Source organism: Zerene cesonia, chromosome 14 (genome assembly GCF_012273895.1).
Source record: "Zerene cesonia ecotype Mississippi chromosome 14, Zerene_cesonia_1.1, whole genome shotgun sequence".
In the NCBI taxonomy this organism is placed as follows: domain Eukaryota; kingdom Metazoa; phylum Arthropoda; class Insecta; order Lepidoptera; family Pieridae; genus Zerene; species Zerene cesonia.
This window is the reverse complement of record NC_052115.1, coordinates 637,106-661,984: the sequence shown is the minus strand read 5'-3', so window position 1 is coordinate 661,984 and position 24,879 is coordinate 637,106. Positions and strand designations below refer to the sequence as shown.

General features: G+C 34.0%; 1 protein-coding gene across 1 annotated transcript in view; it reads right to left on the bottom strand.

The window, feature by feature from the left end:
* Nucleotides 1-3,082: 3,082 nt before the first annotated feature.
* LOC119831639 (transcription factor SOX-4-like) overlaps nt 3,083-24,879 on the bottom strand; it is a 76,381-nt gene continuing 54,584 nt past the window's right edge. Inside the window, exon 2 of the mRNA XM_038355073.1 lies at nt 3,083-4,363. Coding sequence (XP_038211001.1) covers nt 3,650-4,363 — 714 coding nt within the window. The 3' untranslated portion in view covers nt 3,083-3,649. The remainder of the gene's footprint in view (nt 4,364-24,879) is intronic.

The window sequence follows — 24,879 nt, the reverse complement described above, 5'->3', positions numbered from 1 at the left end:
AAGGGGACAGCTGAAAGATTACATCAGATAATATAGAACGAAACACTATCACGCTTACAATGTTTATTATAACTTTATTAATATTTATTACGCCTACATTAATTCCTTGACTGCATTGTGCGAATTTTGTTTTTATATAATATCGTTATCATTTATAATACCAATATTTAATGACACAGCTACGTTAACAAGATCCTTAATACGGTAATATGCAAACACTACAGTTTTGTCGTCTTATTTATTAATATTAATTGGTTAATATCGTTTATGAATTATAGTTATAGACACCAATTATAATTAAGTAAGTGCTAGCAGAATTTCGTTGTGTCTCAAAGTGAAAAAGATTGTTAACCTTATAGAAGACGCTTATTCATAAAACCAACATTACATACATATAATACAAGTAATATAATTGTTCAAATTTCACAAACAACATAACGAGAATAATTTCAACTTTTTCTTTCAGTTCTGTGAATAAATCACTAACATTTTTAAAACGAATTTAAAAGACCTATTAATATACATTATACATAGCACAAGCTTATATTTTTACAATGATCTTATTTGATTCAACAGGTTTGTTCAGCGAATGGTTAAGGAAAATAAACTTTCGTTCATTTATTTAAATTTCAGATAAAAAATGTTTTCAGGCAAAGTAAAAAAAGTTTTTGATTCGTTTTTGATTCACGATAAACCAATGTAAATGAGAGTCATAGAAGTGAAAGAAGTTCTAAGAAAGATAAAATGAGACATAGAGATAGCTTTTGAAGTCCACAACAATTCTTTCATAAAGATACTTTATTAAATACGAAACTACAACAAGTACTACGTCCTCTATGATATTTTATTTCTTTGAGACGCATATATTTATAATCTAATATTTCTCACAGTATCGCTTTATTTTGACTTTCTTCAATATAAACAATTTTAATACTTATTTACATTTATTACATTTACATATTGGAAAAGACAAAGGCTACTAAGATAAGAAGCCTATATTCAAGCAAAGAAAACACACTTGGGACAACTTACACCGACGACGGCGTATAACGTTCAAGACAATTTACAATCTAAATTTTTAAACGAAACATCGACCCTGATAAGTCCAAATATTGAACCTCAACATGCGCTACGTACATTAAATTCGATGTTGTTTTTAAAATACTCAGGGGTTAATTAACCTCCTCTCGAATGAAAATTACAATCACGCTGCAAGAAGTCGAAAGTGATTCACTCCATGTGCTGTAATTGAAACTAGAGAGAAGATTTTACACTAATTTGAGCGTTCACGTCACTATAAGTTTATTGCTTTGAGTCGTTGAATTCAAATATGCAGTGAAAGCAAAATTTAGCATGTAAGAAGCCATAAAAATAAACGACAGTGGTAAAGCTGAGGTGTGTTCGACACGTTTCCCGCACGAAAACTCTCATAAGTCTGTTCCGAACTTATACAGAAGTAAAATTTTATTGTCAAAGTTTCAAAATACTCGTGAAATGAAGCGTACAAAATGTGAATGTGAATATATTGAAATAGTGCGCAGTACATTTGGAAAAACTGATCAGACGTAAAATGTGTAACATAAAATAGATGAGACTGTATACATTGATAGAATTTGTCATCGTAACGTAGAGAAGCAAACAATACAAAATGCAAATCTGGCAATTGAAAATCTAAGTGTTCATAATTTCACACCGATATAACAGCATCTACATCTACTCGCTTATAAAGATAAATTTGAGCATCACTAAAATATACATTTGAAATCGAAATTTTTCTTAGGCACGAATTTATTTTTTTTATCTTTTATAAAGTATCGATTGTATATATAATATATCATATTGCCCTACGACACACAGTAGATAGTGTAAATTACAGATTTGCAATACAAATAATGTATAGATAACACGTTTTATGCATCTTTAAAAATAATTGGATTTCGTAGACACACACTAAGTACACGAAGTTTTTACAATATGTTTATAAGAATATAATAGTATAAGTAAAGCATTTTGTTTTTTATTCATAGAGCACAACGGATCCCTTACTTCTATATGAGGGACACAGATTATCTAACAATATTGATTTCGTCATCTGAAGTAGACACCGAGTTTACAAATATCTTAAAACGAGAGAGGCTAGTTTGTAAATAGTACGCAAATAACTGACATGATTTTCAATGAATTGACAGTTTATGAAAATACAAATAGTTTTGTGGAACGCTTAGCTGTGGTAATCGAGACGGGCTCGGTTGGCTGATAATGTAGTTATGTTGGTAGTTATGCACCCGATTGCCACAGAGAAGCAAAATATCAAAAATATGTCTTGTTTTACCATTAAGAGTTATGCCCAGTTCTAAAAATTAAACAAGTTCGAGAAGCTAGCGCTGCTAAAACTAATCTATGCGATATCAGTCTCCGCTATATATCCTTATAATTTAGAAATTCCATAAAGTAAATCACAGAGTATAAACAGCAAAATATTTGAGTGAAACCGAACTATAGTTTTGTTCATTTGACCGTAACCGTTCCGCGATACACTACGTCCCCTTCATTGATATGTATCTTTCTATAGACTTTGTGAAGCGTGAAGACGTTAAGAAATCAAGGAGATAGTTGAAGTCCCTTATCGATCCTGAGGTGCCGTCATAACTTTACATTATACCTTACCATCGTACGTAGAAACCTTATCTTAAGCAACCTAACGTATATATAGCAAGACATACAGACTCGAACCTACACATCCCAAGCCATGTGTCCAATGAAAGGGTTTGGAAAGAGTCACGCGCGCAACGGTAAAAAAGTTAACCGACAAAAGTTGTACGCGCGTGGTTCTTCACAAAATGCGAACACGGCAAGGGCACATTCCCAAAAATAGCTGACTCGAAATCCCGCACTCCGACATTCTTACTAATGACATACCGATCAGCTTCCGCCAGTAAATCATAATCGAACTATCATCTATCTATGTGCATCAAAATATAAGTGAACTTACGTACGAACGTAAGAGAAATATGACTATAACCTAGTTTTAATTTTCTATTACGAATTATACATGTTTAGTTAACTAAAAATTGTCTACGGGGTAAAAGTTATAAAATAAAGTAAGGGAGCGAGGGTTGCAAACTTACTATAAAGAAGCCAACTCGAGTAATGTACACTTATAGAATATACGGACGCGACAACGCGGTGCGAGCGTGCGGCGTTCGACCTGCAAGGTCCGCGGCTTGCTAACCAGGCGACGGAGAGTAAGACGGATTATTTACTGAGATGCGTCTGAGACGTGCCGTTTTGAAATCACCCCGGATAAATTTGATAAAATCAATAAAAGCAACGGTTTAAAAGAACCAACTCACAGCCTATATTAACCAGATCCGACCTCGCGTTTCCAGGACGCCGGCTTAACTTTCTAAACTAAACGATAAACCGAGAGAACCAAGGTGAATCGGCCACGTGGCCGATCGGCGAACTAAACACACTCGAAACCTTATTAAATAACTTTGTACATTGAATCCAAATGTCGACACGTCAATTGGATGTAGGCACTCTCTAGGCGGGGCGGCGAGCGGTCGCCGCGTCGTCGGCCCCCGTGTGGCGGCTCGAAAATGAGATCAGTGGTACCGGCCAGCGGCCGAGGCGACCCAACACCGCTCTAAGACGACGTGAGGTACGACGAGAACGCAGTCTCGTCCCAGGCGCTCGTCACGCCGATCTCACTCAGCATGTCGGACACGTCCGGTGTGCAGGAGAACTCGAAGTGTGAACCCGAGGATGATGAGGCGGTCTCAAAGGACTCCATGTCTGTGAGGACGTCCAGGTCGACTTCGCAGTCCGCAGGGAGGCGGAGTAGATCCGTGATGGAGTACAGATCCGTTAAGTCAGTCTGCTCGCGACGGGAGTTGTCATCGTACAAGCAAGCTGATTCAGGAGAATCCGGCGAGCCAGCGGGAGACGCGGGCAGAGCTGGTGGTGCTGGCGTCTCTATGGGCATCATCGGGACGCTGGGAGGTGTGGGTCGCGATCGTCGTCTGGCAACACCTCTGTTGTTGTTCGTATCAGCGCGTTGTTTGCGCTTCTGTTTGGAGACGCCGCCGTTCCTCTGCGCTGGTTTCGCAGTTTTCTTGCGAGGCCTGTACTTGTAGTCAGGGTACTCTCGCATATGGAGCTGCCTGAGTCTCTCCGCCTCGTCGATAAAGGGCTGTCTCTCTTCGTCGTTCAAAGTTTTCCAAACGCGGCCGAGGTTTTTGGATATTTCCGCGTTGTGCATGTCTGGCGTTTGCTCGCATATTTTTCTGCGCTCAATCTGCGACCAGACCATGAACGCGTTCATCGGCCTCTTGATGTGGTTCGGATTGTTCTTTTTCGTCTGCGAACAAAGAAAAGAGCTATTAATAAAGTAAAAGGTTCCCTAAATACACGTAAATTAATGCTCGAAGTAGAATCTATTAAGTAGATTTATGGCTGGAACAGAAAATCGGTGTTATCAGTTAAAATGTAGAGAACGTGATTATTATTTCAGACATGTCCGATCTGGCGAGCACTGGCAAAGAGCTGGCTACCGAATTAGTATGCATGACGTGGTACCATTAAGTTTGCGTCCTTACTATTAATGATATTGTTATCATAGGAATTATTACTATTATTACAAACAAGTCTAAACGTAATAAATTGTAATGATCCGTTGGAAAATTTTATACAGCACACCAATCGAATGTGTAATTGGATAATTCGATTTCACGAATGGTTCATGTTACGCGTGACCCAATTTTATTTCTATTTCAAATTATCTGGTGCGTAAATGTATGTAATGTGGAGTGCACTTATTCGCTTCCGCGTCTCAAACGAATGTTATAAAACATTGAATCGAATCGCCTAACGAGGATATTAAAGGACGCAGGAAGTCATTATCAAATCGTATAGGAAGCGTTGAGGACGCTCCGATATGAGGGATTATTGTTTATCATATTTTTCTTACGTCAGAATGCGAAATTTCAAGCATATTTCGTGGTATAGAAAGTTTACGATATCATCTTCGTGGAGGAACAAAAACAACACCGCACTTTAAGAACATAAGCGAATATCTGTTTTATTATTCAAATCTTACTTTCGCTAAACTCGGCCTAGTCCCAATGGAAACGACGAGGGGAAAAAATCTCACTCGACTTTATATTTTTTGCTCGTCTTATTTATATTCAAGACAAAAAAAGGGTTTGTCAGATGGCGACTAAATCAAGTTTGGTACGCCCACTGCGACTTTCAAGGTGAACTAAACAGTTTTTTGGAACCACTATAACCTATATGCTCGGTTTTGTAGGATCACGATTTCTGTATTTGGTCAGGTGAACCGTCCACAGGTAACAACCCTGTTTTTGTGAGTTTTAATTAAAAATTAATTAATCATTCGCCAATGAAAATGTAAAATTCTCAATTAAATGTTTGAATAGAAATATTTAATTCAACGTTCTATATTCGAGCTGAAAGAAACGCTTTCAAAGAAAATAACTATGATAAAATAAAAACAATTTTCATTCAAAGCAGAAAGTCATAAAAGGGGATAGCAAAGGGACAGCAGAATAAAAACAACATAAAAAACTCAGGGCTTATAAAGGTTACAAATGAAGTTATATTTTGTAAAGCGATAAGAAACTATTTGCGAGTAAATTGACAATTTCTACGGCGGGAAAATTACTTGATTTCTAGCGGACATATAATTTGTGAGTGCTTTTAAATTTTTCAATGCTTCAAAGTAGTTTTCGTTTCTTTTATTTCTCTTTACATTTGTTGGAGATTATGGGTTGACTTTGTAATTTAGCTTGCATTTTGTGTTATTATACGATTATGCTATTATAATAGGCTTCTATTAGGGTTTAATATTACCCTTTGCATATAATAAACACAATTATTCGTAATTTTGTTAGAGAACTGTAATCTTAACTTTTGATACATGTATATTTATTCTTTCTGTACATTGCATTATGCTAGAAAAATACATGATTTTTTATTCTAAACGACTGTATATAATTTTATCTAGCAATCAATCTGGAATTTATGAATGTGGAGTGAATGTTAAATAGCAAGATGTAGGAAGCAAACCACTGCATAAAACTCTAAAATACTTCAAGATTCTTGATAATTTGACCAACTATATAAATGTACATTGCTTAATCGCCATACCTTGAAGCATACTATAAACTATATTTGACATTACGAGAAAAATATATGGGATTGGCACGAAATAGAGGTTAAGAGAAACGCTGGTTACCCAAGGCCGATTAAAATGAACGTTGGGCTCAGGCACATTAGCATAATTTTAAAATTATATATATTCAACTAGACCTTGTCGCAGTGTAGGTTTTGCGCTGTAATTGGGAGGTCATTGTGCTCATTATCTCTTATCAGAGGGAAATTAGGCGGAGGTGAGGCTCCGAATACTCAAGGTTAGGATATCTGGTATTCTAGGCTTTCCCTTTCGATGTCATTGGGCATTATAACAGTTATTCTAATTATTTTGAGAATTGTAACGTGTAGCGTGTGTTTAAATAATTTTCTAATTTATCAATTGAATTTATTTCTCCTTACTTGTATCATTATGATTGCTATGTTTATATTTCCTCTTATGTATATAGTTAAATTTATTCAATTTTAGATATTTATTTGCAGCCAATTTAACATGATTTGTAGGCAAAGTAGTGGTGTCGTGACAATCCCATATTCTACAAGGAAGTGGGGTAACGTTACAACCATGGGTTTCAAGTTTGTCTCAAGGAAAACCTAATATTCAGTTACGGAACCTAATCAAACGCCGATGGCGGTACAACCTTCTATTTTAGGCAACGCATGCGCGTGCGCACAAGGGCATAAGACTTCCTGAACTCTAATGTATTGAAGGCTTTTTAGCTGGTTTTCGTTTAGTATGATCGGTACCGTGAGTTCTCGATTTAATAGTGGGTGTTTGTTAGGGTGAAAGCTCAAAGGTAGGGAGTAGGTAGTATAATTTTAAAAGACTAAGTCATGATGTATTCAATTGATATATAGTAAAGGTAAGGTTTTTCCAGAGTATGTTGGTTTTCGGTTGTGATAGATTTCGTATAATACTTATGTCTAAACAAAATGTTTTTTTGGAAACACAACATTATTTATGTTATATTTATTGATAGCGATGTTTGATAGCTTTTGAGTATTTAAAATATTCTACATTAAATAATTATATTAATATAATAATTAATTTTTTTGCTATTTTAAAACTTATATATAAGAAATATATTTTGATCTGTTATGAATGATCTATTAAGTACATGCACAAAATATCAAAATACATAAGAATACATTGACAGATTTAAAAATCCAAAGCCTATCCCATGACATTTAATTCAATTACCGAGTATTTCAAAACGCAATACAATAGTATAGATTACGGTTCAATCTTAACCTTTTGCTTATTATAAGGCAATATAAAGCTTACGACGTAGTATTCAAGGTCCATTATAATATATGAGCACACGGCCGATTGCGAAATGAGTGTGAATACTCAATCTTCAGTAAATTAAGATTTAATTTACTTGTGTGCCAATTTATTCGCCGCTGAGTTGCTTGGTAACTGATCAACGTGTCGCAACATTAGATAAATCTGCTGACGTTGAGGAAATTATAGAAATTTAACTCGCACATTGACTGTAGTATTACTTCAAACGTCGTTTTATGTCGAGTTGTAATGGTTATCGTAGCGAAAGAGTAAAACGGGCCCTTACAGCTGAGACTTACATGTCTGTCTGTCTGTGAGCTCTCCAGTAATACTACTGAGTACTATTAGTGCTATACCGTGATAGTATCTATATATATATCTATCGGGTGAAGGCAAACGTTTCTATACTTCATGTGTTATTCAGATATATCCATTTAATCCGTTAAATAGATTTCACGCGAAAGTGCAACAAACATACAACCTTCCATCCTCACAAACTGTCACGTTTAAAATATATCCCTATAAAACCTATATCTCTTTACTTACATTCTACAAGTTTGGGCACATATCATCAGAGATATAAATAAGTAATTGTCAATTTATCTATACATCTATGAATAATAATTCACCTTTCGCAATAAATAACTTCTCTCTATGATAATAGACCACCACTACTTCGGTCTGAGCACCTCGGAATCACAAAAATCAAAGGGTATACCTACGCCATGACGCCGCGCCCCATAATATTGTTGCTGACTGGCGAATGCATCGGTTTCCGTGTTTCGAGCACGTTTATTTTTCAATTCCGGTCGTTTCGCGACTCCAAGGCCGCGATAAGTTTTTTTAAAGATGATTTATAACTACTTCCTAAAAGGAAACGTTTGCTCGGAGCCGTGTGTGGATTTTGAGTGGCCGCCTGGTACTCGCCAGAGAAATATGTGCTGCATTTTTGTGGTTTGACCGTTTTTAACCGACTGCAATAAAAGGCGGTTACCAACTCGACTGTAATTTTGGCTCTGTTAGTTCAGAACTTTCGACTGGGTGAAACGTTTTTGATTCGTTTTTTGTTTGGAAGCTGGAATTAGAAATAGATAGAATTGTTACATAAAATAAAATGTTTAACTTTATTTATTTCCATATCTAACAGAACTAGCAACAGCCTGTCGGGCTACAGTCAGTACTTCAGAATGTTTCTCTAAATAAAACTATAACAATTTTGAAGTAAGTAACATTTTTTTTGTATATTATCAAAAATTACTATGAACGTATTTACTATCTAATATATTAAAATAGCCTTCTCATAACAATATTTAATAATAAGATTTTACAACGCGAATACTACATAACTTGATGAAAATTAATTTAGATGAAAAGCGATTTCTCTCAATTAGGTAAATTTATATTACTTTATCGTATAAAAAAGGTCAAGTGGGAGTTTCATACATTCTAGCAGAATTAGCATAAAATATAACCTAGATTTGCCTAGATCACAGCCGATGAGAAAATCCTTGAAAGTCCTTCCCATGTGACTTACTATCTACTAGATATTGCTTAGTCATTTATATAATATAACTAGCTGCACCCGGCAAACGCTGTTCTGCCTTACTCTTATCGTTTAGTGGTGTGAAAAATAGATGTTAGCCGATTCTCAGACCTACCCAATATGCTTACCAAATTTCAGAGGAATCGGTCAAGCCGTTTCGGAGGAGTATAGAGACTAACATTGGGACACGAGAATTTTATATATAAGATATACATTATATATTGAATTTAATACGAACATGTTCCTTAATATTTAAACGGATTTAAAACCTGTCAAAACGACATTTTTAGGGTGTAGGACAGACTGATTTATGTCTATAAATTGAATAGTATTAAATAACTTTTCTATATTCTTTTCAGGAATAAAGATAGAAAACAAGCTTTATTGCCACATTACAACCTTAAAACTAATATCACTTAAAAATTAAATGGCAATCGAGACAGACTCAGCCATGCTGACGGGCCTTAACCCCCGAACAGCGCTGATTCCCAGTCTGCCCACGTGTTTTGTAATTCCGAGGTTCTTGTATATTTTTGTACAGATAACAACCATAGCAAACAAATACATGCATATTTAATTTCAGATTAAATTAATATTATTCTTTTATTTGCAATCGAACCTGCGATATTTAATTAGCACTAGACAAAACCTCTAGACCATCGCGTTATTTTAATGAATCCGACCTTTAATTAATTCAACTCATCAAAATTATTTACTTAATAATAAAAATTCCTAACAGCTTAAAGATATTAAGAAAATTAATTATTTCATCGTCTGGTTTCATGAATTATCGTTTATATTTTATCCAACATACGGAAGCTGTTTGTATAATTCATATGTAGATAATTACATAAAGGTATATAAAAATGTCCAATTTTATTATTCATTAACGTAATTGTGCTTGATACTGATTTGTTAAACATGACATATGTAAATATATCTATAATATAAGTAAATTAAATCGTTCTATCATTATCTCGATGATGTTTTTAGCATTTATATTCTTTATTGCTGTCTTTCTCTCCGTTTAATTCAGTTTAAAAACACAGTTGTTCTAGTTTGAGTGGAGTTTCACACACATCTATCGAATCTTCTTGAAACTTAATAATATTTGTATTAATCTCTTTTATTTCGTGGACTACTATTAAGAATTAGACTTTCTGTCCGTGACCACTCTAGCATTTAATATTCAAACATTGCTTTTATGTATCCAAGAAATCACGTTTAAATTTTTTCTAAAAAACGAAAGAGAAGTTATAACAAAACCAACAGTCGCCACGGGCGATAAATAGTCAACATTAATGTGAATTATATAATTTCACACAAACAATCCGACTGAAATCCGAGTCAATATTGCAAGATGGTGACTAAATTTCATTCTTTATTTTCAACGGATCCGATCAAATTGCTTCAGTAATAAGGTTGAGCTTTAATAAAATCTCCGGTCAAACGGAAACTGGATATATTTCGAGGGTTCCGTGCCCCACACTGAAAACCTTCGTTCACCGTCTCCACGAGTTACGTTTTCATGTAATAGAGCCTTATATTTTACTATCACTACATAGTATAAAGCAAAGTTGCTTCCCGCGTCTTTATGTATGCCTAGATCTTTAAAACTACACAACGGATTTTGATAGAGTGATTAAAGAGGAAGGTTTATATGTACAATAACATCTATTAAACTACTTCGTATTTAATGCGTGCGAAGCCGCGGGCAAAAGCTAGTAAGTTATAACACAATTATGAAATTAATTCGTCTATTGCAAATAATCATTTTAATAATTAATTTCTCAAACTGTGCTCAATTCATTAATTGGAGACCTTCCGAATATCACAGACAGAACTCTACGAAACTTATCATGTATATCTTCATATAATTTAAAACCCTTTACATTAGAAAAGCTATAAACGTTATCATATTTAATAGTACTAAGACCTTTGGTAATTTCTTGTCTAAATAGACGAAATCTGGACAACATATTTCGTTATTTATTTTATTAAACATTTGCATTAAAATTTCAATGATTTGTAGCTTCCGTTGGTTAAATAATTGTAGGAAACAACACAGAACCACGTTAATCTCTTAAAAATTTACAGCCCCGCGCTCCCACTCCAAATGAAGTCCTCTTTTTGATAATTTCAATAGCCATTGTCAATAAGTCTTCGAAAGGTCCCGAAAAGTTTCATTTCGACTATTGTCATTACCCACGAACAATGGGGCTCATCTGTACCCCGTACAATGGGTCTAATCGGGGTCTTTGTGAGCGAATGGGGATTGTCAACATCTCCATTAATATTTCATTCATTCAAAAGAGGTATTACGCGTTTAACACTAAATTTAAATTGTCTTTGAGATAACGCTGGGAATGGTAGCTACTTTTAGTGCGCGTGTTTGTACAAATCTTACGGATGCTTTTTCTATAACGTCGTACGTTGGATAAGGGTTCATATGCCTGTATACTGTATGGGAAAAAGGGCAGGAAAGTGACCTTTGATCGACTCTTATGCCAACAATAAAGGCTTATCTTGCATCACCAGGCTTGGACCATGTCATACTTCAAACTTCGGGCTTTCAAGTTATAAATTCTAGCCAAATACTGCCCGTTAGGTACATTTATCAACCGCAGTCAAATATTAATATACTCCAGTATTAACGACTTATTCAAAAGATAATAGACCGAGACTAGAGTTTTGTAAACCTAACGTAATCTCATTACAAATAAGTCAATAAACAATGTACGTTACGAAACAGACATACAGATGATAAATAAAACCTCATATAATTATAGATTAGAAACGCATTTCAATTCATATTTAATGACTTCCTCCTTTGCACGGGCGTGGTAGGTTAGGTCACGATTTGTATTTCATAAGCCTATTACTATCCTTGTTTGTTTGTTAAGTCAATTTTAAATAGAACGAGATTGGAAATTTTAGTTGACAAATTTTTAATTTTGAGCTGATATGACATAGTTTTTCTGTTTTATTAAAGCTTTCTTTACCGCGATTTACGGATAGTCTAAGGTGGAGAGCTTCCCTAGAAGTTGCCTGTTCACTCCAGTCTAGAAGGTTGGTTGGAAGGTTGGAAGGTTGTACTCGTCGGGGAACATAGATTCAGAAACCTTAACATTTGGATACCAATGTAAAACTACGTACGTCTGTTTGTCATTTTTTTACACGGAAACCTGGTTGGAATAAATTTAGTTCATATTACATGCATAACCTGAACACTAATTTATTTTTTATTTGATACATCAGTTGTTGAGATTACCTTGAATATGAAAACTGACTTTAATTATATTTATAAGTATTATTTGAATAACATTTTAATTGTATAAACATTTTTAAAACTAAGTTTGAATAACGCAGGATAACAATAAAGGAGTGGTGACTCTGTGGTAAAGACCTCGAACTTAAAATCGCTAAGTCGTGGGTTCGACATGTGACATCTGCCAACCCGCACTTGGCTTGCGTGGTAGATGATGGTGTGGCCTGAACCCTCATAGGAGGTCTGTGTCCCAGCAGTGGGAACACATATGGGCTGATGATGATGATGAACAATGACACAAAAATAAAAAAGTGTGTGCCACTGTGCCATTACCATCACCAGTAATTTAGGTGTAAACTTTTTATTGGTAGCTTTTAATAGGTAATAGCCTGATCTTATCTAGACCGCCCATAAGATGCCTAATTAGATTTGAAGTGTTAAAATTGTAATTAGTAGCCGTAAACACCCTTTTTACGCTCCGTTGGTTAACAACTGCGTTAATGTTGTAATTATATCATACTAGGCATGTTCATAGAGCGAGTAAGGTTAAGCGGAGTTACGCGCGGCCGGTTTTCGGATGGGATCAGGGGCATTTTGCTTATGTGGGTTTTTTAAATTAGATATGTTCCTGATGAATAAATATAACATAGAATTTATATATATATTTTTACAGAATTTTGTCTTTTTTACGCTTATATTATGAAGAGGAAACTTTTATATTTTTGTATGTTTGTTACGTTTTCACACAAAAACTGCTGGACCGTTTTCAAAAAATCTTTCACCATTCGAAAGCTGCAACTTCACTGAGTGCCTTATACCATACATATACCACAGGCGAAGCCGGGGCGACCAGCTACACTATAATTTAACTTTCCATGCTCAAAACTGTTATCCATATTATCTTTGTATGGAACAAATGAATTATTTATATACAGGATTGAACCCAACCTTCACCTGATAAAGAATTAACCACTATACGGTACATAACTACACCTAACTAATGAGATTATTCCATCAAAACGTAACCGCAAACAAAATTATACCTATTTGTAATATTACACCTCACAGCGCAAGCGATATACACCTTTATTTTCAAATGGATAGCGTTCGTTATTGCGTACATAAAATTGGCAGTAAGTACAAATTTGTGTGACAATGGTACAATACATAGATTAATAACTTTATAAGAGTTGAAATCGATTTTCAAAGAATTCCGTGATACAATTACGGTTTGTAGTTATTTCGCAAAAAATTACCTCAATTTATTCATTCAAAAAGTTTTATCAAATATGTTTAGTTTCAATTACGATACAAGGCAAGAAAATTATTAAAAATATGTCATTTAACCATGACCAATAAATGATGATGACAATTGGTATTTAACTCTTCATAAAGTTGTACATAGAAGAAACCTTATTGATACTTTAAATAAAATATATATGAATAGATTTTAGCGGCCTTATCACTTAGAAGTGATATTCTCCAGGCAACCACGAGAAACTAACAACGAGATTAAATAGCAAGAATACAATTTAAACATTTATTTGTATGATTATCACCATCATCATCATCATCATCATCATCATCATCATCATCATCATCATCATACAAGGACACGCGCTTCCTAAAATGGTTCAGGCTATAACCATCGTTGGCCAAGCCAAGTAAGGTGGCTGCCACATGTCAAACTTTTGATACTTCGACAAGCCGGTTTCCTCACGATGCTTTCCTTGCAATGATGTGGATAGATAGATACATTGAAAAATCTTTTTATTTCTTGTACACTCGTTCTGTCTCGAACCCCCGACACGTCTTTAAGTCCTAGTCCTATTAAGTCCTAGCCCCTAACTCACTGTTCAATGCTAAATTAGTAATAATTAAAAAAAAATATAGGCTATATAAATAGGTACCTAGTCTATATACAGGGTGTCATCGATAAGCCGTAGGCTCCGAATTCAATGCCCCTTGGTAACAGCTCAAGCTGTATCATGTTTTATTCATACTGTATATTTGATATGTTTTGTATTACAATACCGAGTTAAAATAATATTGTTTTTATGTGTTCATTATAAGTTGTTTACTACATTGTTAACATTCCTCGCCCATCTTTGCTTGGAAGAAACTGCTTTGTAGCAATAAGGCCATCTCTTTTTTCCTACTCGATGTTTTGATAATTTGATCGTTTTTTGTTTTATTTTATATATAATAAATAATGTGATTTATTTATTGAAAAATATCATTATCAAAAACTATTACCTTTTGAAACTATTGAAAATCTCATTACGACAAATATATAATAGAAACGATTTTGGTCTGTTTCGTTCCTAAATTGTTCAGCAGTTTTGCAGGAAACAAAAAACATATAAAAAACAAAAAAAAAAATGATTGTCAACGGTCACAGTTGGTTGGTCTTGTCTATTCCACATGTCTAGAATGTTAATCGGTTTCGTATGTATATATGTATGTATGTATGTTTTTATGCAAATATTGTATATTGTTTGTTGATATCGCTAACTCGTGGTTTGAATAAATAGTGACACGTGTTTTTAATATCGGGAAAGTTTATAAATTAATTTATTATTGCTAGGCCGTTAGTTATGTTATGGGTTGTGTTTCTAGATTCATTTATAGCATAATAAATACATAAGAAATGTTAAAAAACACACATTAATGATCATCATCATCATCACCAGTCCATATGTTCCCAATGCTGGGACACAGGCTTCCTGTGAGGGATCGTTGACGACGTCGGCCAAGTGCGGGTTGGCAGATTTTATATGTCGTCGAACTTTTAACATGCCGGTTTCCTCATGATGTTTTCCTTCACCGTTTCGGGCAGTTGTGATGTTATCCACATGTGCAGACAAATTGAAAAATCAATTTATTTTTTGCACGCTCGCCCGGTCTCGAACCCCGACTTTTCAATTTCCTCACCACTGAGCCACCACTGCTATTTTGAATAAAAAATACATAAGAAAAAACTCATCAAAATCCGTTCAGCGTTTCAAGTGTTGAAACTTTACAGATGAGCATTTTCGCATTAGTAACATAAATATGGATACCTACAAAATTACGTAACATAGTAATTACTTATAGAGTAAGTTGAATATTTATGTTACAAGGCCCTCGCCTAGAGCGCTTTTTTAATAATAGCATATATTTTATAACTATGATTTTTATAATTTGGGTCGGTATCTTAAAATGGTGTACGGTTCGCAGATAAAATAGAATGCATTTAATATTCCATGATGTTTTTTTAATCGTACATGGTAATTTAATAAGTAGTTAATTCTGTATTATTTTATTAATAGAAATGATCACAATTATAATGATTAGCTTGCTGATTAGTTTTTATTTCTCTTTAATTTCTTTCATTACATGTAGTCATTTATTGACAAATAAAAAATCAAACACAGGTTAATTATTCCAAGGTGGTGACTGATTATATTGATTTTGACGTGTTATTAAATGTTTTTATTGGCATATATACAACACAAAATTGAATGAATAAAGAAAACCATCCACAATATTTTCCCATTTCGATTCAACTATAATACTGTATAATTGAATCGAGACATTTCTTGCGCTTTTTTGCTGACTGTACCTATTTCGAATCACGTTCTAGTCGGTAATGATACTCGGTTTTTTGTTAAAAACCACAAATAATAGCTCGTTTGTAGTTTGTGGAGGTGAAATGAAGGTCGAAAGTATAATTTTTTGTATTAAATTTGATACACACATTAGAACTGTAACGGGCGTGTTTTAACGTTAAGTTAAAAATAACAAATACGAAGTTATTGTTGCGTTTTTATTGCTGACAAAAAAATGACCTTCAAATTGCTAAAACTAGACCAAATGTCACACAGGAGGCTAGCTGCAGAGGTGTGCTGGGAGCACACGGGAGGCTAGCTGCAGAGGTGAGCTGGGAGCAAACGGGAGGCTAGCTTTCAGAATCAAATCGAAAATCATAACCTCGTTTTTTTAAGTCGGTTGAACAGTGTGTCTTGATATATTGGTAAGGTATATGGATAAAAATTAAAAATGATTACATAATCATAAATTGTCGTGATTTTTAGTAGGATAGGATAGGGTAGGATTAATATTTATCCGCGCTATGAACCAGCAAACTTAACTAAAACTATAATTATAATTCATCTAGATAGTGATAAGTAAATTAGTGCTTAGGTCTGGTCTAGTACTAGGTCAGACTCAGACAACTTGTTTGGAGAGCTTGCAATATTACAATCATTGGTTATAACGTGAGGTGAAATCGTAACTTTATAGGCTACTGCCCGCTTATAGCTTATGCCCGCGGCTTCGCACGCGTTAAATTCGGAGTAAAACCCTTTTCCTCCTCTTTTTGCTATATTATTATAAACCTTCCTCTTGTTACTGTAGCCATCAAAATCTGTAGCGTAATTTTAAACATATATACATACAGACAGACAGAAAACGACTTTGCTTTATACTATGAAGTGATTTGCCTGCGTTGTCAAAAGAAAGACAGTGCCGGGTCGGACTGACCGAAAGTCAAAAATTATGTATCTTCTTCACGCCTAAACCACTAAACCGATTTCGACAAGGATTGGTACAAAAATAATTGGGAGATTTTAAAGTTTGATTTTTTATTGGGAATCCCACGGGAACGGGAAATACACGGGGAAAACGGGATTGCATATTTTGCATATGCGGGCGAAGACCCGGGCGGAAAGCTAGTTAAATTCCTATGAAATATGGTTACATTTCTATGATAATAAACGAATATTGAGAAATTTCTCATTTATAATCTCATATCAATGCTATAAAACTATTTAAATAAACGAATATTGATAAAATCAAAGATTTGTTTTACTTTTAACTTCTTCAATGGAAACTACGAAACAATGTTGCAAGAGCTGTTAAATATTTATTCATTTTAAAATACACGTACAGCCATTAAGTTGTTAAGTTTTAACTTGTTACAAATTGGATACTGAAAAAGAAAGCAAGTTAACTGTGCTGCGATGGGAAATTTAAGACAAACAGACGAAGTCCCTCAACTCAAATATGTGCCGCTGGAAACTCGATAACTTAGCGAAAAGTAAAGGTTTGTTAGAATCTTTTAAATTAATATTACTTATATTGAATTTATTGTATGTGTTTGTTTGAAGATACTAAGAGTGAGCTTTTTACTTGATTTGTATTTTCTTGTTTGTGACTAAGTAAAATCAATGAATAAAAGTAGGAAAAAATGGATACTTGAATAAAATCAGCACTGGTGGTTCAGTGGTGAGGACCTCGGACTTAAAATCGACAAGCCGGGTTCGAGACCAGGCGAGCGTGCAAGAAATAAATTGATTTTTCAATTCATATGTGCATGTGTAAACATCATCACTGCTTAAGACGGTGAAGGAAACCGGCATGTCCAAGAATCAAAAGTTCGACGACATGTGACATCTGCCAACCCGTACTTGGCCAGCGTGGTGGAAAATGGCCTAAACCCCTCATAAGGCCTTTGTGCCAACAGTGGGTACATATATGGGCTGATGATGATGATGAATAAAAATATCAGAAGTATAATAACTTAATTATATAGTAAGTAACTACAAAAAGTAATACGCGACTTAAGTTTTAAATAAATCAAAATTGAATCTTGGACTCACAGTTATTAAGCACTGGGCCATCGCTCTTTTCTTACCAGAAACGTGAGGAGTTTTAAATTTTGTTTCGCTCGTATCTTTCTTAACACAAGAGTTCTACCGAAAACGGTCTACTGTATACTTAACCAAACAGACGTTATTTTTGCGGTAGATTACCTGAAAATAAATAAATATATCATTAGACACTATAATTAACACTCATACTAGACACTTATAATTGCATAATTAACTCCGAACTGCTCAACAGCATTGGATATATTTTGATGTACAGATAGTCAGTAAATTAATAAAAATCTAATCTGAATATGCGCTAACGATGTTGACGACAATCTTTACTTCTATACTAATAATATAAAAATGAAGTTTGTTTTTTTGCACTCTTATCTCTTTACTGTTGCTATACGTGATCCTTGAGTACTTATATGTACCACGAGCGAAACCGGGGCGGACCGCTAGTAAAACATAATCACTATAAGAATGAAACCTTCATTATTTTGACCTAATCTCTACTTAATATATATATATATATATATATATATATATATATATATATATATATATATATATATATATATATATATATATATATAGCACGTTTCACCAAATAAACACCACATAGAGCGGATGCAAAATATCATTACAGTATGAATTTAGAAGATAAATCGAGTCTGGACCAGTTCGTGATTTCCTGTATTATAACATATGCGAGCGAACGGCTGTAACGAAGGTTGTCATAGAGTATGCTGTGAGACAGATAGGTGATTCAATTTTCTGCCAATTAGTATATTTTAATAGACACACGTGATATTAAGGTAATTATTCTACTAATATTATAAATGCGAAAGTTTGTAAGGCTGCGTGTTTGTTACTCTTTCACGGAAAAACTACTGAACCGATTGCAATCAAATTTGGTACGTAGATAGCTGAACTACTGGAATAACATATAGGCAATTTTTATCCCCATATTCCTACGGGATACAGACTTACGCTAGTAAAACTGCGGGGCGCACCTAGTATGATTATAAACATAAATATCTGATCAACTGTTTCTGGTTGACACAAATGCATCTACCTGTCAGCATACATTATTTTCCACCTCTCAAATGGCAAGTAATTTGGATAAATAAACAAAAAATAAATAAACAAATAATATATGATGAGTTACAGTTATCTATTTGTTTTTATTTAACTATATTTTCCTCACAGAGTAATGCACAAACAAACACGTAAAAACATCTGCGATATGTATATTTATAAATAAATCACGTTCACTTGATACGCAGTTTTTATGCGCAACACAATGCTCATTGAATCCAGCGTGTGTGTGACCTTAACTGCCGCGAAAGTTCAAGGTGTACTGTTACGATTTTGATAGGATTTTTGCGGGAAAGCGATAATGTGTATGAAATAAAATTTAAAATGGTATATAAAGAAAGAAAACACATTTATTTAAAGAAAAAACACGAAGTTTATAAGGTCCTACCTTACTAAATATATGTAACAATAACTAGGTATATATAACAGAAATCCTATTCTAAAATGTATCTCCTTTTATTTTATATGTTAGTCTGAAAGAGATCGCTACCTAGCGATAAGACTGCCATTTGTGCATGTTCTCTCTTTGTTTGTGTTTTATATGTTTTTTCTGTAAATTTTTGTGTATATATAGAAAGAAAGAAAGAAATAAATAAATAAATTTATTGTCTATAAACACACAGCACCGCACTTACATAAAAACCTTAAGTACCAAAAAAAAAAAACATATCTTTATAAATAATTTATAACTAATATCTAGAATAAAAACTAACAAAAAGAACAAAAAAAAAACGAAAGTAAAAATAGTTTACTGTGCGGCTTGTTTATTACAGACAAAAGGGACTGACTCAGTTAATGTCATGCAAGAGCTGAGCTTTTACACAACACTGGTTATATGGTATATATGCAATAAGTCTTTATCTATCTATCTACCTATCTATCCATCCATCTATCTATCTAACAAGATATGTTATTTTCAACCGATTATATATGGAAAAATAACCAGTCAATACTAACAACTGTCAATACTACATTTGAACATACTAAAAGCACTTCAAATAAGTCCGCGATTCTAAACGAATTATTTCAAAAGTGAACAATCCAGATTTGAATCTCAAAGCCATTCCCTGTATATATTTATTTTCAATTTTATGTACATATAAAAAGGTAATGCTGTCCGTCTGTCTTTTATGAGTACGTCCACCGTCTCATCTTAAGACATAGAGATTTTATTCGAGTCATAAAAGCTTAGTATATTTATATATATTAAATTTATTGGAATTGTGTTCTTTAATATCAAGAAAGAATTTGAAATCAATAAGAGATTTAAAGTTATTTTTTTAATAACACTTCTACTAATAACGTCAGCGGCGTCCCGGGGGGGAGGCACCCCACCAAATACTAAAATAAGACCAAATAACAATAATTTTCTATCAAAAACAAAAAGTTTCACGCCAATCGGTTGAAGACTCACGGAGTTATCGAGTGATATAAAAAAATACATCCCAATTGAGTCTTCTTCGTTTATGGAACGTTGGTTAAATAAGTATCATTATGAGTTCAAATACGAAATATATGTTATTAGGTCCACTTCCTATCTACCCTTTCCCGTCTATTCCTTCTCAACAGTTGTCAATTCCTTCCTTAACCCTTTCCCCTTAAAAGCGGGTAGCGAATTCGCAGAAGCACTACCTTAGCGAATATTTATGGGCGGTGGTGATCGCTTACCATCGGGCGAACCACCAGCTCAGTTGCCCGCTATGACATAAAAAATATGTTACAAACATTATCTCTTGAGATATATCGAGACAAATTGCGTCCTTACATAAATACTAATTAAATGTTATTGTGACGCTTTTCACACTATTTCTAACATTAATTTACTTCGAACTTCTGAGAAAATACAATAATACTGTAACAATTTTTATTTACGATCCATACTGTATCAAACAGTATAAAATTCTCAGAATTGAATAACGTTTCCACATGAAAATATCAGCAAATATACTAAGAAAGTATCCATATAGCTATTTTCAATAAACAACGAACATTTTATTCCATTGTGTACACAACTATCTCCTTTTAATATACTATCTTATATATAAAATTCTCGTGTCACAATGCTAGTCTCTATACTCCTCCGAAACGGCTTGACCGATTCCTCTGAAATTTGGTAAGCATATTGGGTAGGTCTGAGAATCGGCCAACATCTATTTTTTATCCCGATATTCCTACGGGATACGGACTTACGCGGGTGAAACCGCGGGGCGCAGCTAGTATTTTAATAAAATCTCTGTATTCTACCAAAACTAAACCCCATTACAAACACAGCAATCAACATTATCATTATGCTAAGACATTAAGAGATTCGCAACTTTAAGCAGTTCGCAAAAAGGAGTTTGCATTTTGAGAACGAGCGGACATTTAACTTTACGTTTTGAATTTTTAATTGTGGCTATATTTACGTAATTGTCTTTTGAATAAAACATATTTTTTTCAAAAGACTTTCATATCAAAGATGAACGTTTGTGAAGAACATAATAGTCGTAATATATACCTAATTACAGGAAACCTTAAATTAATTGTCGTATATAAAAGAGATGGAGTAGATCAGATATTAGAAGCTAAAAATTTCAATATCGTTATTAAAATACTAAACTATAGAACGCTCATAAAAGCCCAGTTGAATAATTTCTTGAGTGAGTGTTTTGAGTACAGATAATAAAATCTCATTTAACGTAACGTGCTAGTGGCATATAAATATCGCTTGTGGAAGCTTGTACCAGCAAGAGAGAATAAATCATAAGTTGTTGAGAATCCGAGCACCATGGAATATCCAATAGCATTTAAGATCGCACGTTATACCTATGTAATAAATTGTTTTATAGTAAGAGCTATTCAGTACTTTGTTGATTTGGACTTAATGTTATTTTTAACGATTGCAACCTCAATTTTGTTACATTGTATTTAACGGGTTATAACGGTAGCTAGTTTTAAAGGTATTGTGAATGTTCTTTCGTTTGTTTGATTAAAAACTCGTTTATATTTGAATCAATGTCAACGCCAACATATTTGGTTCAAATAATAGAAAGCTTTATTAGCGTGTAAAAGCAGCAATAATTTAAAAGATTTCCATTACAAAACTTAAATATACTTCCAGACTTGCAGTTCACCCTGTCGCGCAATCAAAGGAGAAGACAGACAGTCTCAGGGATTTACCCATATAGTTTCTATTCCCGTGGGATTTCCGTTATAATAACTGTTCTATATTCTTTCACGGGTCTCAAACTAGCTTTCTACCAAATTACATTGATGTCGTTTCAATGGTTGAGTAGTGCATAAGAGACAGACAGACATTTTTTAATGTCATATCGGACAGCTGAACTGTGTGTGGTGGTTCGCCTGATGGTAAGCGATCACCACCGCCCATGAACGTTCGCAAAGTAGTATCTCCGCGAATGCGCTGCCCGCTTATAAAGGGAAAGGGATAAGGAAAGGATTAACGACCGGAAAGAAGGAATGGATGGATGGAAGGATGGATGGAGATGATTAAAAATAAACAGCCAGACACACCAGTGTCTTAAATATGATAAATTTTAGCGTTATGCATTATCATCAACTCATATACTAGCATAAGGAGAGTTACACCAAAAGGACTATAATCTTAGATATCAAAGCAATTATATATAAATCAGGTTAGCAGATATATAATTCGTGGAGTGTAACTACGCAAAGCTTCGAAACACATTTACCAAGTACAGTGGAGTATGGTAACTTGGTTAGCCAGCAGGTGAATACAATTATGATTCTGTGTGACTAAATATTTGCCTCGTGCTGAGCCAATTTCTGGGATTAATCGACTTCTTTGCTGTTATCCGTGTGCGAAAGAATGGGTTATGGTTTTCAAGTGGTTATGTTCTATCGATTTTTGTCTGATATAACATCAAATTGAGACAACTCTTAAAAATTGTATACGCCTTTTTAATAAATATTTATTAATAAAATTGTTATTATTTCATAATTGAATACCATAAAGAGCATTAGCGCATAGATAATGCTCTTTATGTATATAAATATCCGAGCATAATATCATTAAAAAAGCGAATGAAAGTTTGAAATGAAACGAATCCTAAATTAAGAAACTCAAGCCTAACTTCATCTCACAGAATTTGATAAAAGTATAAATTATAAAGCAACCTATTTACAAGAAGAACCAGAAAATAAGACCAAACCTGCACCCACGAGCCATGAAGACAGATTGGATCTTTAAAAAATCATGCAACTAAGCTCCTGATAACAAGGTTCCTAGTTTCGGCGTCTGTCAGAAAATTGGTTCATCAAACTCTGCGATTTCATAGCCAGCTACCGTCCGTATAAAATATTAAATTTTCCTTCGCTAAAAATTTTTGCAGCTCATCCGAGTTGAGGTTGAACGGTGCGCTCGTAAATTCTCGTTCAATGTCGCAGCGAAGTTTTTGCTAACAATTTTCCGACCATGCAACCCCACCTATTGAATGTCGAGTAGTCGCGCTATATCAGTACCGTGGAAACATTCGACGTACAAATATCAAAACATAGACGCCAAGACTTGAATTCACATTTTCAATATCATATACACGCGGTGGAGGTTTGTAAAATTCTTAAAAATCATGATTCAAAGACTTATTAAATTAAACAATATTGCACAGTTTGAAAAAACATAAATAAAATTGTGCACAATAAACAGATACAAAATCCGTATCCATTCAGACAAATAACTCAAAACATGGTCGACTAAAATATACACCCGATACAATGTTGACTTCGATTTCACACTGTTAATTATAAAATCAAGGCTTTAAAACTGCGATAGCGGTCAAGAAAAAGAAGGCAAGAATTAATTTGCATAAGGGATCACGCCATTTGCAGATTTAATCTTAATAATTAGGTACAGTACGTAAAGCGTTTGATATACTGGTCTGTAATTTACGGTGCATGGTGAAATTGTTGTTGAATATTTTTTTCACCGTCACAATGATTAATGAGAAGTTGATGTGAATTACATTGTTAATAATTATAGTGTCATTATTTCTGTAGCAGAACACATTTTTGATCCGATAGAGAAGAGAAACGAGCTATGATTAGAAATTTTGCAAAAATTGAACGTAAAATTGGAAAGAAAGAAAGAAAAAAAAGAAGAAAATTTAAGTTTATAACCGTTATACAAATAGCAATTGCCATTTTTTATGAAAGCCGATTCAGAAGAAACAGATCATATAATCGAAACAATTGATATTATGAACGAATGTGGTGATCCCAATTTTATCAGTAATAATACAAATAATGTACCAGCTTCCTAATATTCATGTAACTATGTTAATTGATACGATCTACATGCAAACGCAAATACGTTAATAGTTTTAAAGGCGAACATTTTTGCTTGAACTTGGTAGCATTAATGAAAAAACTAGTACATAACGCGTAAAGATAATTTTACCACCAATCTTCATTTGACTATTCCATAGAATTGATTTAAATAAAATTCAAACATAAATGCACGCGATCTACCAGATATAATCGCACCGAAGTAACTACTAATTAAGTTACAGCCATCTCAAATGTAGCAATTTGAAACTTCAAGCTATCCAGGGTTTCAATGGAAATTTATTAGTCCAACAACTATTTGTCAAAATTGTCCCCGAGGGTCCGGGGAATTGCAAATATCAGTGGAACTGCCAATTTGTTGACCCTCTACGGTGGAACTCTCCCGCAGTTTTATTAACTCCATATTTAACGAATTTCCTGGTTATTAAGGCTTGACGAAGCGGCAATTACTCATTATTTCGCTCAAAGGTTTATGGATCCCTTAAGTTTTGATAATTATAAAAGTAGTTGAAATATTTTGGGTTAAGCTCGGTTTTGTAACCATTTCTAAGCTTTTATAGTCGAGAGCTCG